This window comes from Archocentrus centrarchus, chromosome 24 (assembly GCF_007364275.1).
Source record: "Archocentrus centrarchus isolate MPI-CPG fArcCen1 chromosome 24, fArcCen1, whole genome shotgun sequence".
Taxonomy (NCBI): domain Eukaryota; kingdom Metazoa; phylum Chordata; class Actinopteri; order Cichliformes; family Cichlidae; genus Archocentrus; species Archocentrus centrarchus.
Genome location: NC_044369.1, coordinates 4653867 through 4672522, shown reverse-complemented (window position 1 = coordinate 4672522; position 18656 = coordinate 4653867). Strand labels below are relative to the sequence as shown.

The 18656-nt window shown below is 39.6% G+C and overlaps 1 protein-coding gene across 3 annotated transcripts; it reads right to left on the bottom strand.

Moving 5' to 3' along the window:
- Positions 1-1920: 1920 nt before the first annotated feature.
- On the bottom strand, positions 1921-18169 carry mpv17 (mitochondrial inner membrane protein MPV17). 3 transcript variants are annotated; one of them, XM_030721280.1, is made up of 8 exons: positions 18061-18169; positions 17351-17431; positions 14264-14379; positions 11589-11681; positions 9704-9799; positions 3721-3753; positions 3576-3628; positions 1921-3175 (listed from the first exon to the last, which is right to left on the bottom strand). In XM_030721280.1, the coding sequence occupies exons 2-8, from the start codon at positions 17421-17423 to the stop codon at positions 3106-3108; spliced, it is 534 nt and encodes a 177-aa protein (XP_030577140.1). In that variant the 5' UTR covers positions 17424-17431; positions 18061-18169; the 3' UTR covers positions 1921-3105. The 3 variants fall into 3 exon arrangements, with proteins under 3 accessions (XP_030577140.1, XP_030577142.1, XP_030577143.1); XM_030721282.1 differs by having other exon boundaries at positions 18074-18146; XM_030721283.1 differs by lacking the exon at positions 18061-18169 and adding an exon at positions 17733-18019.
- Positions 18170-18656: the final 487 nt, after the last annotated feature.

Genomic DNA, 18656 nt, shown 5'->3' with positions numbered 1-18656 from the left:
GTAATCAGTCAGTCTGCCTATTTAAAGGATGAAAAGTCATCACTGTGCTGTTTCATATCATGTCGTCACCCTCCTAAAATAATAACCTACATTTTTCTTTTCTTCTTTTTTTAGCCTTTTCAGAAAACACAAAAAAATGAATCAAACATTGAAAAAAAAAAAAAAAAAAAAAAGATCTAGGAAAAATAACGTTTTGTTAAAATAAATAAAAAAATACATAAAAAGACATAGGCCATTATTCTAGGAGGGTGACGAAGTGTACCACACTGAATTTTGACCACAGAAAGCTAAGGAGCAAGCTGTCTCAGATATGAGAAAGACAATTATTGACAAGCATGTTAAAGATAAAAAGCATAAGCCCGTCTCCAAGTAGCTTGATGCTCCTGTGACTACAGCTGCACATATTACTCAAAGGTTTAAGGTCCACAGGACTGTAGCCAACCTCCCTGGATGTAGTCACAAGAGGAAAATTGATGACAAATTGGAGAGATGGATAATACGAATGATAACTAAAGATCCCAGAACAACTTCCAAAGAGATTAGAGGTGAACGCCAAGGTCAAGGTACATCAATGTCAGACGGCACCATCCATCGGTGTCTGAGCCAAAGGGAACTTAATGGAAGATGAGAAAGGAGGACGCCACTGCAAATCATACAAAAAAAGCGAGACTGGAATTTGCCAAAATCCATATTGACAAAAACCACAAAGCTTCTTCGGACAGATGAGAAAACTGGAGCTTTATGGCAAATCACATCAGCTCTATGATAACAGATGCAAAAATGAAGCACACAAAGAACATTGTGCTTCCTGTGAAACACGGAGGAGGCTCGGTTATACTCTGGGGCCGCTTTGCTGCATCTGCACAGGGTGTCTTGAATCTGTGCAGGTACAATGAAATCTCAAGACTATCAAGGTATTCTGGAGTGACATGTGCTTCCCAATGTCAGAAAGCTTTGTCTCAGTCGCAGGTCATGGGTCATACAACAGGATCAGGACCCAAAACCCACAGCTAAAAACATCCAGGAACTCCAAGGCTAAGAACAAAACACTGGACTATTCTGAAGTGGCATCTATGAGCCCTGATCTAAATCCTAATGAACATCTGTGGAAAGAGCTGAAGGCACCCTTAAAACCTGAGACAGCTGGAGCAGTTTGCTCACGTGGAGTGGGTCAAAACACCTGTCGACAGGTGCAGAAGTCTCACTGACAGTTACAGAAATCATCTGTTGCCGTGACTGCCTCAAAAGGTTGTGCAATAAAATATTAAGTTACGGCTCCCATCATTTTTGTCCAGGCCAGTTTCATTAGTTCGTTTTTCCAAAGAGATTCCATGAACCGCAATTCAAAAGCAATGTCTGATTTTCACAATTTAATTTTCATTAAGTTCTTATTATCACTTCTGTCAGTTTCAAGTTGTTTCAGTGACCGCTGTGGGTTTTTCTTTCCTTTATCTGAAGGGTACCGACAATTTTGTCCACATCTGTATGCCATATGTCACATCAGTTGCTCACCTGAAAGATCAGTTTATCTTGGGCCCCGCCCACTTTACATTGCCAGCAGTCGCCAAAAATCATTTCCTTTCTATGGTCTCTGGTTGCCACGTCTCTGTGAATCGCTCTCAGTGCAGACGCAGTTTGTTTTAGCCACATGCTAAACAGACATTTCACAAACTAGAGGATTTTTGGCATCACACATTTTTTATTCAGCTTTTTTTGGGGGGTGGGGTGGGGTGGGGTGGTATCACAAGTATGTGAAAATACCATAATCTAATCTAATGATTTCTTTGTTCTTTTTTTTCCCCAGGGTGGAATGATTGTACAGCAAACATCTTTAATAGCTTTTAAAAAAAAAACAAGAACTGGGTGCACAAGTTTGAATTTATTTCCTCTAAAACACACAGGGTCAAATATATACCCCACCACACACACACACACACACACACACACACACACACACACACACACACACACACACGTTTGGTTAAATGTTCCCAAGTGAGCTCCACCTGAACCAGACACTTTGCTGTCAACAACTCCACTGTCCAGCTGACCGTTTCCTTCTGTTTCCAGTCTTCTGTTTTTTTTGTTTTGTTTTTTACTCCAATTGTACTTTGTTTTACTGTTGTGAAGCACTTTGTGATTTATGTCGTTAGAGGTGCTATATAAACAAAATTTTACTTACTTAACTAACAAAGTCAGCTAAGCTAGGTGGCTGCATCTCCATATTTAGTGTACAGACATGAGAGGGATATCGACCTTATATTATTCAAGTCTTGGCAAACTTTTCCTTCATCGTTAGGTGACTTGAAACTTTTAAAGAAGTGACTTGAAGTGAGTAAATAGTGAGATGTTATATCCATTTATATCAGCTTTTTCCTGAGGGTTGTCAAATGGAAAAGTAGAGATTTCTGACACAACGTCACCTACTTTCATTTTCATGGAGTAAAGGAGACAGTCTGAAGAGGTCAAATGTCCAGCAACATGTTTTGTATATGGAACAACTTTATTACTCAAAGAATAGATTAAAAAAAAGGCTCCAAGCCAATTCAATTTAGTCCAGCGTTGCAGTTTTCTAAATGCTGCAGGAGTTTTGACCTCTTCAGCTGTCAAATTCAGGAAAACTAAGTCACAGATGAAGCAGGTTTAGAGAAAGTGAATGAGCAGAACGATGTAAATGAAAATTACATTATGAGAAACTGTGGAATGCACTTTAATCAGTGATAAAGGCCCATTATTGGAAAAAAAATACAAAAACAATGATGTCAATACACTAAAGAGATTAGAAAAGTTTCCTTTGTGAGCAGTAGGTGTTAATGTGTGAGTGTGTATGTGTGGCTGCTCTGCAGCACCGCCGCCAAATCCCATTTCCATAAATAACAAACTTTCACAGACATTTCTGCAAATGCAAGTTTGACTTTCAAGTGTGAATTTGTCACTCAGAGTAGACGAGCCGTTTCTCCCGACCTTTACGTGTGACTCAGTCGCAGCTTTACACATTGGAAATACCAGCAGACTAAAGTAAGTTACGCCCAAGTCACACACACTACAAATGAGTGCAAAGTAATCATCAGCGAGAACAACACAGGCTGGACTTGTGATCGTCCTTCACATCTTATTGGCCTTCCAGGTCAGGTAGGAGTTCCAAGCAACAGCAACGATCTGGACCACAGCCAACCTGCAAGGAGGAGGAAGTCTGACGTGTCTGATTTGGATGCAGTTTAACAGCGTGTCTGATGGTTTCATCAGGATGGAATTAAAGGCTTTCAGAGGCAATTAAAGTTAGTTTCTTATGACAGTTAAAGAGATTTTCACAAGTGAAACAAAGTATGGCTCATTTAGATGTAGAACCAATAAAATTATACTTCCAAAACAGATTTCAAATAATCCTTTAAGATAAGAGACTCTTTATCCTAAAAGTGGGGAAATTACTGTGTTATAGCAGCCAAAACATAAACATTAAAGTTTGGACTCTGTGTACAGGCTTCTTCAGGCTGATCAGTTGTTCTGCACTCACTAACCTTCACATATGATCAGAGCTGACTGTTTGCATGCTAATGAAGCCATAAAACTCTCACCTGTGGTGCAGAGGAATGAAGTAGAAATTGGCAATCTGGACTGGAGGCCAAAGCTGAAACAAACAGGAAAGATTCAAATGAACCGTTCACAGAAATCAGTGGAAACTTATTTTGAAAAGATAAAGAAAACACACTGAAAACTTACATAGTAATTAGAGATCAGGGCATCGGTGTAGTCCTGTGAAAAAACAGAAATCAGTGACATAAATGAAATCACTTTTATTCACAAAACATCAGGCTAAACAGAGTGGGGTCATGCAGTTAATCATGCAGTTATTCATTTGTATATATGGCCTCAAACAGCTATGAATACGAGACAACAGGAATACAATGATTAAAGGGCTGCATTTTTTCCCCACAGTTGTGCTCTTGTATTGTCTTGTGCAATAAAATCAGAGCAGCTTTTCCTTCACAGCAGCACAACTTTTGCTCCTCTGAAACCCCAAATGAGTTCAGCCTGAGCCTTTCAGAAAGAGGCTGTTACAGATTTCAGGATACTTTATTTGTTATTAAAATAAAGTGAGAAGAAGTCAACGAGCTCAGCATCAAAATGATCCAATTACAGACGTGACTGTTCATACGCCTGCATAAAAAACACAGTTTGCAGCACAGATTACTTTAAATAATTCAACAAGGATCTGTTTGTTTCTTTGTTCCCTCATCAAGCTCCTGTTCATGGATGAATATTTTATTTCACATTCACTGTCGCAGACCCAGGCTTCAGGCCCCTGAGATCATAACTTCGATAAGTGGGTAAGAACATGAATGGGAGAAAGTCAGACTACTTCCTGTCCACCAACCTCTGCAGAAACTGAGTAAATGAATTCATGAAACCTGCAGCTATAACAAAAATCCTGAGAGGAAACTTTTGGTTGTTCCTAAAAACTTTTGGCCCAAGTCAAAAGACTGATGAAGCAGACCCTTTACAAACAGGACTGAAATGAAGCATTTCTCCACTCAAACATGACCTCCTGCTCAGGTATGAGACTCATTCCTGCAGCCTTTTCCATCAGAACAGTTGATGCTGCTGGTGGGGGAGGAAGTGAGAAATGTTGATGTGTTGAAACTACAGCTGGTGAGCAGTTTTAGTCCAAACTGATCCATGATGAGGGGAAGGAAAGCCAAAATCCCAGCAGCTGGTCAGGAAACTGTATATATGAACACTTATCAGCCATCTATACACCATATTTCGAAAAGTATTCACTCACCCAAGCAAATCATTGAATTCAGGTGTTCCAGTCACTTCCATGGCCACATGTGTATAAACCAAGCACCTAGGCATGCAGACTGCTTCTACAAACATTTGTGAAAGAATGGGTCACTCTCAGGAGCTCAGTGAATTCCAGCGTGGTGCCGTGATAGGATGATACCCGTGCACCAAGTTCAGCTGTTCCTCAATACTAAATATTCCACAGTCAGCTGTTAGTGGTATTATAACAAAGTGGAATGGGAATTGGGAACAACATTAACTCAGCCACAAAGTGGTAGGCGGAGTCAGTGGATGCTGAGTCACCAACTTTCTGCAGAGTCAATCACTACAGACCAACCTTCATGTGGCCTTCAGATCAGCTCAAGAACAGTGTGTAGAGAGCTTCATGTGGAATGGGTTTCCATGGCTGAGCAGCTGCATCAAGCCTTACACCACCAAGCAAAACATCGGATACAGTGGTGTAAAGCACGCTGCCACTGGACTGTAGAGCAGTGGAGACGTGTTCTCCGGAGAGATGAATCACACTTCTCCGTCTGGCAGTCTGATGGATGATCTGGGTTTGGTGGTTGCCAGGAGAACGGTACCTGTCTGACTGCATTGTTCCAAGTGTAAAGTTTGGTGGAGGGAGGTTATGGTGTGGGGGTGTTTTTCAGGAGCTGGGCTCAGCCCCTTAGATCCAGTGAAAGGAACTCTTAATGCTTCAGCATAAGAAGACATTTGGGATGATTTCATGCTCCCAACTTTGTGGGAACAGTTTGGGGATGGCCCCTTCCTGTTCCAACATGCACCAGTGCACAAAACAAGGTCCATAAAGACATGGATGAGTGAGTTTGTTGTGGAAGAACTTGACTGGCCTGCACAGAGTCCTGACCTCAGCCTGATAGAACACCTTTGGGATGAATTAGAGCAGAGACTCACCAATCTGCTTCTGGAAGAATGGTCAAAAACTCCCATAAACATGCATTAAACCCATTAACCGTATGGATTAAGAATGGGATGTCACTCAAGTTCGTGTGTGTGTGTGTGTGTGTGTGTGTGTGTGTGTGTGTGTGTGTGTGTGTGTGTCGGTGTGTGTGTGTGTGTGTGTGTGTGAAGCCAGATGAGCAAATACTTTTGGCAATATAACTAAATATAATAAATATGGTTGATTGAACTTGTAACAAGATTCTCTGCTACATTTAAACTTAAGAATCAAGTGTCCATACGGTTTAATTTTTACAATGAAAGTAAGAAATTTACTTATTTATTTGCCAAAACATTTATCCACTTGTGTCCAAAATAACTCCCAGTAGTTTACTTTCAGAGTACACATGCTGGGTGTGAAACATATGTTCTGCATATTCATGCCATCACTGATTCGGCCTCCAAGCAGGGACTAAGTACCAATCTGCATGTTTGAGAAATTGTCGCAACCTCTAATCTACTGATTCCTGTTTCTGGACATTAATTTTATCATTTATGAGTGTCCTTGAACACAATCATGTACACCAGATGAATCGTTCCACTTTTAAAGGGCAAAAAAACTCCACATTTGGAGGCTGGAAGGCTTGGAGCAAATCACCTCACCGTTCAAATCAGAGGCCCAAGTTTTAATTGTACACTTTACAGATTTTCATAATTCATGTGTATTATTTTTTAATAGGTTTTTTAATAGGTTACTAATTAAAAGTTACTTGGTTAGTTTAGTCAACAGCAGTTTCCACTTTTTAGCGCTTCGTTTTCTTGGTTGGCATGGGGACACGTTTCCACTTTTTCTGGAAAAAAGTTGAAATAGATTACATATAAAGCCATGTTAACTATTACAAAAAAAACACAGCATTTTGTGTGGATTACTTTGTCAAGTTTTGCTGTGAGACCGAGCTGGACTGTCAGCACATTGTTGCTCTCCTCGACCACTGCCGTGATTTCATCTTCATAAAGGTCTGCTGTTTCCTGATTAAACTCTTATCCAAGCTGCATGATATAGTTGCATGACATAGTAAGATGGCACTGCAAGGCAGATGCCATCAACTCAAACTGATCTGAGATTTGTACAAGTTAAAAATGGGATTTTTAAAACCTGGCTAAGCTCAGCATCTGGGGTTTGTGTCTCCTCCCAGGACCAAAGTGGGGAACTTTCACTTGTTAGGCGACTCTGTAAACCACTGCCATAAGAAGTTACTATGAATAATATTTAAAGAAATGTCCTGAAATAAATGCACATCTGTGTAATATAGTTTAGTCTAGCAATTCAACTTGAAGGTAAAATTCAGGTGTGTGTGTGTTGTTTATACCCAACTTTCTTATTCAAACACACATTACCACCCCCCCCCCCCCTCCTTCCCCCAGACAAACACACACACACACACACACACACACACACACACACACACACACACACACACACACAAAAAACCACAACCCTGTCTACTTAAAGGTCACCTCAACATGTCTCAGCATATAAAACCAACAAGCCAATGTTCCAGCTACAATATTTTTCTGCCTATTTTCAAGGGTGAAACAGTTTTTTAATTATGGTCAAACAAGCCAGTTTACCACCTGAGGTGAAATTACGTCAATGTCTTTACCCACACAAGACAGGACCTCTCTTTTTACTTTTGCACAGAATGCACAGAGCTTTTTACAGTGCAAAAAAATTATAAATTAATAAACCTTTAAGTCTTCGTGGTGGAGAAGTTTTAGGATGCAGGTCTCACCGGGACAGCACCTGGAAGCTACATGTGTGTTTGTACTTTGTATGTCCTGTCTCTATATACAAGATTTAACAGAAATCTGACTCCTCTGTTCTTCCTTTCTTCACCTTTATGGATGAAAATGTCCTTCAGTTTAGATTCTGATCAGTTATACAGCACAACATATGGTCCAATCCCAACATCATGGAGTCGATCTGGGGTTACACGAGGACAGTGACGACAAACAGAAGACGCTTCCCAATGTATTTGTGCATGAATGTATTTGTATGAATTGAAAAATCATTACAATGCCAATGCTCCACTGACAGACCTTGGGTCTTCACATTCATGCAGATGTCATTTTGCTGCATACCATCAACTAAAAGAACCGATGCAAACAAAACACTTCCTCCCACAAATCAGGAATGGCTCATAGAACACAACACAGACCAGATGAGGCCAACCTGGCCTCTGCAGATCCCAATCCAGGAGACTGGACCGGATCTATCCCGATCCACAGAAGCCTCCCCCTGTAGGCCACAGGACCCAAAGCAAAATACTGACATGCTGTTAACTCAACACTAGCAATGACAGAACCCCGGAGCTGAGTGTACGCGGATTCCAACCAAGCCACCAAAGTTTGATTTCCAACAGGTAACATTGTAGCACTGTACATTTCTACTCATACTCATTACTGCCACAGACAATATAAAGATGGACATACTGTAGCTTCCAGGCCTGAAAAGTGAAGCTTTAAACCTGCAATCTATCTATTGGCCACCAGGGGGTGAATCCTCTGGTTACAAAAAGATTTCCAGGCGTTTAGAGGTCTCTGGGAAAACAGCTGTAGGCTCCTCACTAAACACTCTTCTGATGAGTTTATGGTCTCAACCACCAGTTTGAGGTCACACTAAATAACATGAACTTAATTGTGTAAATTACCATCGTTATTTGAGTGAAAAAAGACATTTATGCCACATAGGCTCAGCTTATCAATCACAGGTTGTCAATTAAAAGTCAAAAGTAACATAATGAATGGTGTAACAAATTTAGTTCCTATAAAAAGTTATAAGTAATATTTTACTCTCTAAAAAGTAAAAAGCTGTTTCTGGTAAAAACCAGATCAGGCAAACAAGAGGGCCAAAGCGGCGACTCGAACTCTGTCCGGATTTATCAATCACAGCGGCTGTTTGGTCAGAGGCTCCATTAATTTTCATCTCACATTTCCTCAGTGCCAGACCCTGTTGTAACGAGCGCATTTGTCATTTATTTTCTGTCCTTTGTGACATTTACCAGGTTGGCCTTTCAGCTCCGCGCCTCTCCTTTTGTAAATAATTGATGGTGATCAGTGGCATGTTGGGAAAGCAAGGCGGCGACAGGCGTTTGAGCAGCTGGCACAAGATGACAGCTAGCTCTGACCTGGCATACAAACACACTCGCACGCGTATATATGAAGGTATGAGTCACACTGGTTATTTCCACACTCCCTCCCTCTCTCGTCTCTTCCTCCATCACAGGAAATAGTTTCCAATAATAATAAGAGGTGAGTGTTGGAGGTCAGATACTGTAGCTACAATGAAAACCAAACTTCCTGTGTGTGTGCGCGCTGTCATTTACCTGAGCTGTGTGCGTGCAGGAAACTTACTGCTCTGTGGCCAGTTTGTGCCGAGTCTCAGGTCTAGTTTTAATGCTTAAAAAGGTCAAATTCATGCCACATAATAACAGCAAAACTCAACAAAACACAAAGAACAAAGAAATCAGGTGGATGAACAAGACTTTTCATCTGGAATGCATTTTTTTAAATATTCTTCTCAATTTAAAATTTTGATATTTTTGTGACATTAAAGAATTTATCTGTGCAGTTTCCTGTTCCGAGTCCTAAATGTAAGGCTTTAGATATGCATACTCCTAACTTTTATTAATCAAAAATGAGCTGAGGACAAATCAGGTCAAACTAACCTTTTACCTGAAGTGGAGTTTTTCAATTTAAATTGAAACATCACCTGGAAGATGACATCACTATAATACTGAAACTCATTCAACATCAGGGTAAACATAGCTAATGTCTTTCTTTAGATCTCAAAGGGGTCAAAGGGTGAGAGTCAGAGTTTCTGGTGACTGTGTTGCTTTGCATAATGTATTTTATGTTATATCAGATTCTTTGCCAGCAAATGGGTAGGACCTTTTTTTTTCCTGATGTTGGGAATGAATCGTGACACGACAGTACTGAAATAAAACTCACTCACCCTCTTAAGCTTGGTGACGTTCTCCTCCACCGTCAGTCCGTTCAGCACACCAGAGATACAGAGGAAGGCTCCCAAAAAGCATGGTGCGAAACACAGCTGTAAGAACATGAACAAGCCAAAAAAAAAAAAAAAAGGAAGACTGAAATTAAGTTTTAATCCCCAGCTTCTCCAGTCTGCACGTCAAAGTGTTCTTGGATATTACACCAAATCTAACGGGATGCTATTGTGTGTGTGACAGATTTGAAGTGTTTAAAAGCAGATGGAATAAAGTGCAAGTGTGAATGCAGCTGATAGTGCAGATATGCTTCGAGTGCTCAGTATAGTACTGTATAAATACCAGTCCACTTACCATTCAAACATTATCATTAATTAGCAGAAATTGTTCTAGTAATCCAGTTATTACATACTTTAACCACAAGAAACATGAAAGTCAAGATCATTAATCATTGATTATATCCTAAAAACAAGTTTTATAGCCTCTAAAATGAATTAATTTTGGTTTGTGGGTTTAATAGCTTTACAAGAAAGCTGTTAATCGGTTTGTTAAATATTCAAATACTAACTAAGAAAACACCGTCTGTGCTGCACCTTCCTTACCTCACTGACCTACGTCAGCACATTTTAGGTCAGTTTTATTTAAAAACCTCCCTCTGGCAGTGTGACAGGATACCCACACTGAGCAGAAAATGTGCAGCCTAAAAACAGAACATGACTTTTGATTCTGAGTCCTGAGAAACTGGGTGACGCAAATCTAATCAATCTACTCGTGACAAAATAGTTTCCTACCCTACAGAAACTGATGGATTCTAGAAAAAAACGAGGAATTAAGGGAAAATTTGAGTCAATATGGAATTAAATACATAATGATGATGCTCTAAGAAATCTGGACGACTGAAGGGAAACTGTTTCTTACATGAAACTTAGATGAACAGTCACTCGACTTCCTCCTGGTGTTGAGGTCAGACGCAGGAAGACGTTACAGCTGCACCACCTTAAATCTTTCAGATGCTGCTGTGTTTGTTACGCACGCCGAGACACAGCGAGCTGCGCCGACAGTGAGACCACATCGCGATTCAAGCGTATGAACGGACCCTTTGCTCCAGTAAATATTTCATTCAGTAGGAAGGGAGATGGTAAAAGTCTTACTCTATGGTGCTTTTTCTTTTTGTTTAAACTGCTTTTGTTGTGCTGCAGTTTCAATGAAACACAACAGGACGCAGCATGAAGGGAGCAAAATCCACTTTGGTTTTTAAATGTTTACAGAAAAGTTGCATTCCGAGTTTATTCATCCATCCATCTTTGGTACAGCCTGTACAGGTCGCCAGCCTGTCGCAGGGCTGACACAGAGAGACACACAACCATTCACATTAACATTCACACTTATGGGCAATTTAGAATGACCAATTAACCTAACCCCATTAACTGTTTGGCTAATTTTGAACTTTGTACATTTAAAGTATGTTTGGCTTTAAATGGTTTTGTCTCATTTAAACAACCAGCAAGACAGTCATCAGGAACACCCCTAGTTTTTATCTTAACTGATAAAAGTCGTTATTTTGACTGTAATTTCTTGCTCTGATCTGAGGAATGTTAAAGCACGATACAGGATGAAGGGGATAACTCGGCCTCTCAGCTCAGAAGCTTCATAAACGGGGAAAACAGTCTGTTAGCAGAGTTTCCTCATCCTCACAGACTCATCTGTCAGCCTGAAACAGGGAAACTCTCAGCAGTCGGGATTCATCCACTCTGGTAGCCACAACTAATGAGCTCAGTGCGAGTGGAAGACAGACGCTCACACAGACAGTCGGCTGTATCACTGAGATTTCACTTTGTTTGGCTGAGACAAAGAGGAGGAGCATTAAGGGTCCTCAGATGCTTCTCTCACCTGGTCAACCAACATTTTCTTCATGGCAGCACTTTTCGTTCCTCCAACAACCAGTCGGTCCAAAACCTTGTACCAGCTGCCGACAACGGGACCCTTCATTGTAACAGAAATAAAATTACCATCATTATTCTATAAAGTCTTTCAATTAAGTCTCCTATAAATATACTAACTGGACTAAGATTAGAAAAAAACACTGTGATGATGGATTGCATGAAAACAACGTTAGAACTTTTCTTTTTGGATTTTCCAATAAGTATAAAGCCATTCATTCAAAATGAACTCACTAATAAACCAAAAAACAAAACAAAATAAAAATTAAAAAACAGCTTGCTGTCAAAGAAGAACATTTCTGCAACTTTTATGTATAATTATAATTTTCTGTTAATGTGTTAATCCATCATGAATCAATGCAAGCCCAAAAGGGGGGAAATTGATACCGATTTGGAGTTTGTAGGTCCAAGAATTTCCAAAGAATGAGTTAAAATCTTAAACATCATGAATGCACAGCAGAAGAGGAGCTTACATCCACAGTATCTAAACACATTTGAGTTCAATTTAAAAATGTTTGTATAAGGTGCAATCACAAAGTTCCAAGTCCCTGCTGATAAAATCCAAAAACCTTACTCAACATAAATTTGGGTTTTCTCCTTGGACCGCATACAGCTGAGCTGCTGTCTGTAAAATCTCCATCGACTTCTCGGTAATCAAATATCAGACTCCCCGACCTTCATAACGAGGACCGTCACGTTTGAGCTCAGGTGAGCAGTGAAACCGGGAGCATGCTCACCGTCACTACGACAGTTTATACACCGCTGCACACCGAGATCCTCTTTGGCCAAATCAAGAAAATCTCCACTCACAAACTCGCCCTACTTGTTAGAGTCAGCTCGCTGCAGCTCCTTCCTCTGCAGAGTCGCGTAACTTTGTGATCACACTTTGTAAAAGATGCACGTGCAAAAACAGAACAGAGAATTTTTCTAAAAAATACAAATCTTTGGGAATAAAGGTACAAACACAGGTTTTTGATCCAACCACTTTAGACTTTTACATAAAATTCTCTGAAAACTTGAGTTCCATTTGAAACATTTTTCTAAAGGTTTAATTGCTCAGGAGAATCCAGCAGCTTCCTGTCCACAGCTTCAGGCGGGCTGCAGATAAACTGAATTCAACTAACAAATAGATGCATTATTTATGTGAAGAAGAATGATACACGATGTACGAATATAGCTGCCAATAAACATGTCGTCTCAGTCCAGTGTGTGCTGAAACCCATTTTCCAGATAAGACTAAATATCTATACATCTTGCGTGTATATTTTTATACGATGAAGGAGCTTAAGATGATTACGGAAACCTAAATAAACTTTGCCTTCGTCACCAAAAAGAAATGTGATCCTTGGAATGCGAATTGTGCAGCTGTCACAGGACTTAACGAGTGAAACGCTGATGATTTCACTAACATACAAAGGCACGAAAGCAGTTTATGACAAGAATCAGAAAACAGACAAGTGGTCACCCATAGATGTACAAACAAGCTACTGAATCTGTTTTTTCCATGAATACAATAATTTTGCTTTACGTTAGCTTCCTCGTGTTAAGCAGATAACCAGAAACTGGGAAAAAAAAGCAGAAATTATATATAACAACCTGCATATACCTGAGGGATGGGCAACATTTTTTTCTTCCAGGGCACCATACTGACCTGTACAGTGTGAGCAAATAAAACTGAACAAATCAACTGAAACACTTCATATAGCAGATCGGGGTACAGTAGGTTATTTGCATGGCAGAAGGTCTGGTTTTTGTTTCAAAATGTTGAAATTTTTACACCTTTAAAAAGGTTTTTGGCTTCCTCTAAAGTGACAATCACAAGAAAGCTTCCATAAAACAATCCACAAGTACCATACGTACCTCAAATAGTATTATATTATATATAAAAACAACATTTGGGAACAACTGCGTGGTCCAATGGTCGAGTTTGCTTAGAAAGGTTTCTAACTAAGCGAAGTGACTCAGAAGTTTCAGTGGTTTGAATTCTCCAAAACAAAGGTGCTTCATGCTTCTTTCATTACCCCCTTTATAGCACTGGACATTCATTTATGAACCAAAGGAGGTAATACTGTCCCATAATTCACTGTGTTTTTTTAACAGATTTGACAGTTGATGATGTATATAATGATGCAATTTTTATCTTCTGGTGACCCCTAATTACCATTTTAGGTTTGCATTAAAAAAATCTTTTTTAAAAACTACCCAAATTAGTGCTGAGAGGCATTACAAAGATGGCTCCTCGGAAGTTGGACATGCTTCTATAAGAACAAACAGTATTTTATTTGTTTTTGTTTACACAATTTCTCTAGATTTAAAATGACTTTCCAGATGCTTTCACGCCTGTACTGATGATGTCACTGCACCACCACACTGGGAGCATAGCAATGCATTTTATTAAAAAAAAAAAGGAATGTATGGATTCATTGCTATTTTTCCTCCTGCTTTAGACCAATAATAAATCAAAAATAATTCCATAATAAAAAGGGATTTTATTTATTTATTTTATCTGACTCCTCCTGTTTTGTGGCTGCGTGAACAACAGAATAAAATCAAATTATTTCACAACATGCCAAATATGTTATATACACTAAGAGTGTATATAACATTTGTGGTAAGGATACTTACCACAAAGAAGAAACCAATGCTCATCATCTTTGCCGTCCTCTGCATGTTGTGGTGAGCCAATCCTCTCCTCTCGATCAGCTGCTGGGAGATGACATCACCGACACCCACTAAAGACCCTGGAGGTCAAACAGAGTTGATGCTGCATCTCAGTCTCCCGACCACAGGCTCACACAGATGTGATCAGTGCAGACATGTTACTGTTGCTGCAGTGAGTGTGTCTCATTAGGCAGCGCTCGTTTAATGACTGTAAATGTGTCAGAAATGCATGCAGAGTTAAAATTACTGTAAATAATTACTGAATGAAAGCGAATGCAATCAGTGGTGCCACCTGAAATTATCCATACAGCCTAAAGTTTCTTTGAAGATGCTTATTGCAGATTCCTGTTTAAAAAATGATTTAAAACTTTCCAAAATGAACCAAAACCATCAACTAAAGGTGAACAAGCTGCCGCTATGACTGTATGTCCAAATCATCTATGTTTTGTCTTAAAGAGATATCAGCTGAAGCTGAACTCGGACTGGACTGCACTTTCCTGTCACACAGCGAATCCGTTTAACCGTTATCTCACCAGGTGAGTGGGAGCCTAGAAAAAGGCAAAGCCAGTTTCAGTTACATTTTGCAGGAGGTAATTACAAAAATTTCCTTTAAACTGGTACAAAAACAGTCCAAACGTACAAACTCCCATCCTGCTCCAACCTCGAGCCTCCACCCACTCTCAGTTCTCTTAGTAAGAGAAATTATTTATATGAACAAACGAGATTTCATAACAATTTCATCAGAGAGCTGTTGTCTTCATTTGTTTCACACTGTTTATTAAAATGCATTAAAGAGCTGTCACCAATTAGCCACCATTAACTCATCATCATTGTTTTTGCTCTAAAGTTGGCTTCCTCCATGAATATCCTGAGTCACCGCTAATTTTTTATTTATAAAGCCATTTTATACAAACAATCCTGCATAAGACTGCAAAGAGCTCCTCTTCCAGTCTGCTGTTCGCTTCCACCACATAAAAAAGTCCAGCAAGTAATTTAAAGAACTCAGGCTCTCCACTGAGTCACGACCTCAGTAAGCTTCGTTAAGTTATTCCATGAATTTGTTTTTAGCTTTTTATACTGTGTAAATTCATTTGTGTGTAAATTACTTTTCTTCAGACCTTTCTTGAGCTAATCTGAAGGCCACGTGAAGTTTGGAGGTCTGTAGATTTAAAAAAAAAAAAAGGCCCTCTTGCAGCTGCCCTGCACCTAAGGCATCGCCTAACTCGCTTCCCCTCACTCCACCCGGACTGTTACACAATCAGGAGAGTCTGCTACGAATAGCACAGAGTAATAGCATGAACTATTAACTCACTGAACTACTGTTGCAGGTCTCATGTGATTCTGTGCATCTATTGCAAAGCCCCCCCACACACACCCCTACGCAAGCTAGACACAGCTGTAACTGCACTGATGGTGGCAAATAGAGTAATCCAGTAATGACCTCACATGCTGCAGGCTCTACTTTCACAAGCCAGCACAATTAGAATAGCCAGGAAGCACATCCTTCCTTACAGCAGTGATTGACTCTGCAGAAAGTTGGTGACCTTTGTGCACTATGTGCGTCAGCATCCACTGACCCCACTCTGTCATTTCACGTGGCACGTACCACTTCATGGCTGAGTTGCTCTTATTCCCAATCACTTCCACTTTGTTAGAATACCACTAACAGTTGACTGTGGAATATTGTTTATAGAAGCTGTCTGCATGTATAGATGCTTGGTTTATACACCTGTGGCCACGGAAGTGACTTGAACACCTGAATTCAATGATTTAGATGGGTGAGTGAATACTTTTGGCAATATAGTGCATGTGGATGTATTTGAACAGGCATTTTGTAGTTTGTACTCTCCACTTAAAATGCAGGTCAAATTCAACAACTGGTGGATAATTTAACCACCAGTCTTCCTGGAGAAAATCAAGCAAATTTTGCAATTATTATAAGAGCACGCAAATCAATGTTTCCCACCACCCAGTAATGACAAAAACATTTTAAAATTGGATCAATTGGTCAGAAATTCAAATGAAGTGGCAACACTGACCACAAGTCAGGAAACTTTTTAGGCGGTATTACAGAAATCTGACTGCTAATTGAAATCTGTACCAAAACATTTATTTTAACTGTGAAATTCGAGCTTCTGGAAGAAGAAAGGGTTTTAAAGACTGCCTAAATGAAAAGGCATCAACAGGAAAACTGCGATTTCTTTTTTTTTTTTTTTTTTTAATTGTTCAGAGAAGCGCCCTCTTGCTGGTCTGGGTGCTATGTTGATCAAACATCTGTCTCCATCTAGTGGTGACTAAACAGTACTGCAACCTGGAAAAACCTGGCCTGGTCTAAAAGTACAGGATTGCAGATTTATCTTGGAACACAATAATTAGTAAGATAATTTCTTCAATGCATGAGTCAATCATATCTCATTCACAGATACATCACAGTTCTAAGTCTAAGCCAACATTATTAAACCAGAAAGTGCTAATAAATGCTTACTATTAAATTTAGCAGCCTGATTTAACGCTCTGTGTCATGTTTTAACACATTTTGGGCAAACACAATTTAGCTCACGTTGGGATTTTTTTTTTTTTTTTTTTTGCTGTTAAATCAACAGATTTATGTTTTTGTGTTCTGGTCAATTATTCTGTTAAAATGTGTGAAAACTTGATGTTCCCGTAAGTGTCATACAATTTTACAACCTTCATAAATACATGACGGCATACAGAAGTGACTTTACTGACAAAAACCCACAAGCCCAAAAGACACATCTCATTTTTACTTTTCCATATGGTTCCACACTACTCTAAATGAAATGTCACTTTATATTATTGATCGTTTTATTTGCTTTTATTATCTTGTCCATAGCACAATGACCTTTTCCTTTGTTGATTCTCAAACTGAGGTGCACTAAACTGGGGCAAAGTTCAGGAAAGTCAACCAGTTTACATGCGAGAAAGCATTTCTGCACCTCCACGAGCGACATCTGACTGCTGCCTTTTGACAATTATGGCTGTACCTTCAGTGTGAGTTTGTTTAAATGCACAATGAGAGGTTTTTCCTACCGGCTGTCACTATCTGGACAGTCCAGGGGTATTTGGTCATCAAGGCCTGGTAGCTTCTCCACAGGCCTGCCATTCTCCCTCCTGGGAAGAAAGAAAAACACGGTTGCTGCAAAAAGCGCACTTATTTTGCCCAATCACCCCGCCGACAGGCATATAATGTGACTCAAATCAAGCGACCCTAATAACAAGTTCCGTTAAGCTGTCCATTAGCGCTCGTCAGGGCGCTTCTTTCAGAGTATTTCAGGATTTTTACATATTAAAATTCAACCAAGACTTATTTGGAAGAGGTTAGTGCACTTTTACCCTGATTTACGCTCATAAGAAGTTTTCAAATTCAGACAAACCGCTAGTTAATCCCTCCTTTCATTTGAATCACACTTACGGTCAAGTGCTGACACAAAGTTGACATTTTATTGAAGTATTTGCTTTTCCATAAATCCTGTCAATGCCGAACTAAATAACGGGGTCTAACACTTCCTACAAAAGTACCGCAGGTTTTAAATGATGGGCATTTTTTACAAACATTCACATTAGCTTTAAAATTTCACATTTTTTAAGTGACATCTGGCTTAAGGCTCGGTCTCATGGTGGCTGGCGAAGCTAACACAAAACATCTCGACTTGCACAGCGCGTCATTAGAAAGGGTAACAAGGTTTTCATCGTTCCTCTAACTTTCAGTTCAGCACTCTTCCAGCCGCTGTTTCACGCACCTTCACCGCTCACCGTGTTTAATTTAAAGCTCCGAAAACTTCCGGTCGCTGCGGACAGTGTAAATCAAACGTCCACACGCCCGGCTTCACCACGGAAGGGATGCCTTCACGGCGCCAGATCAGCTCCGACACTGCAGCACTCAGACTGGAACGATTATTCCTTTTTTATATACTTATTTCGTTTTGCATGATTTGTTTTTCCCGGCGTGGATTAAGTCTTTTCAGTTACATTTTTATTGTTTGACAATATTTAATTTCAGGTTACCACTTATTAGTTTCAAATTTTACAAACCAGCCTAAAACAAAAGTTCTTAAAATCTGAAATAAGAAAAAAAAATGTTATCAAAGACTTTCAAGAAGGTCCGACACTGGGACAGTTAACTCAGACGTCCTAGACTCAGAGGTTAAAGCAAAAACTAAAGATATTTACTGAAATATTTAAACTAGTGCTCAAAGTATACTTTTGTTTACTAAGAGTATTTCTTTTTCTCTTTCAGTTTACTTTTTAACGTAACTTTACAGGTTAACTATAATAACGTTAACACACTTCGTGTTAGATCCAGAAATAAAACATTTACTTCCTTTCTGCTACAAAT

Bases quoted from the DNA above. Each gene is read 5' to 3' on its own strand.
- mpv17 (XM_030721280.1), bottom strand. From the start codon at position 17,423: ATGGCAGGCCTGTGGAGAAGCTACCAGGCCTTGATGACCAAATACCCC. The intron at 3,754-9,703 runs GTGAGTGAGTTT...GTTTTTTCACAG, and splicing joins ACGTCACCAAGCTTAAGAGG to GACTACACCGATGCCCTGAT. The intron at 3,176-3,575 runs GTGAGAGTTTTA...TCCTCCTTGCAG, and splicing joins TTCATTCCTCTGCACCACAG to GTTGGCTGTGGTCCAGATCG.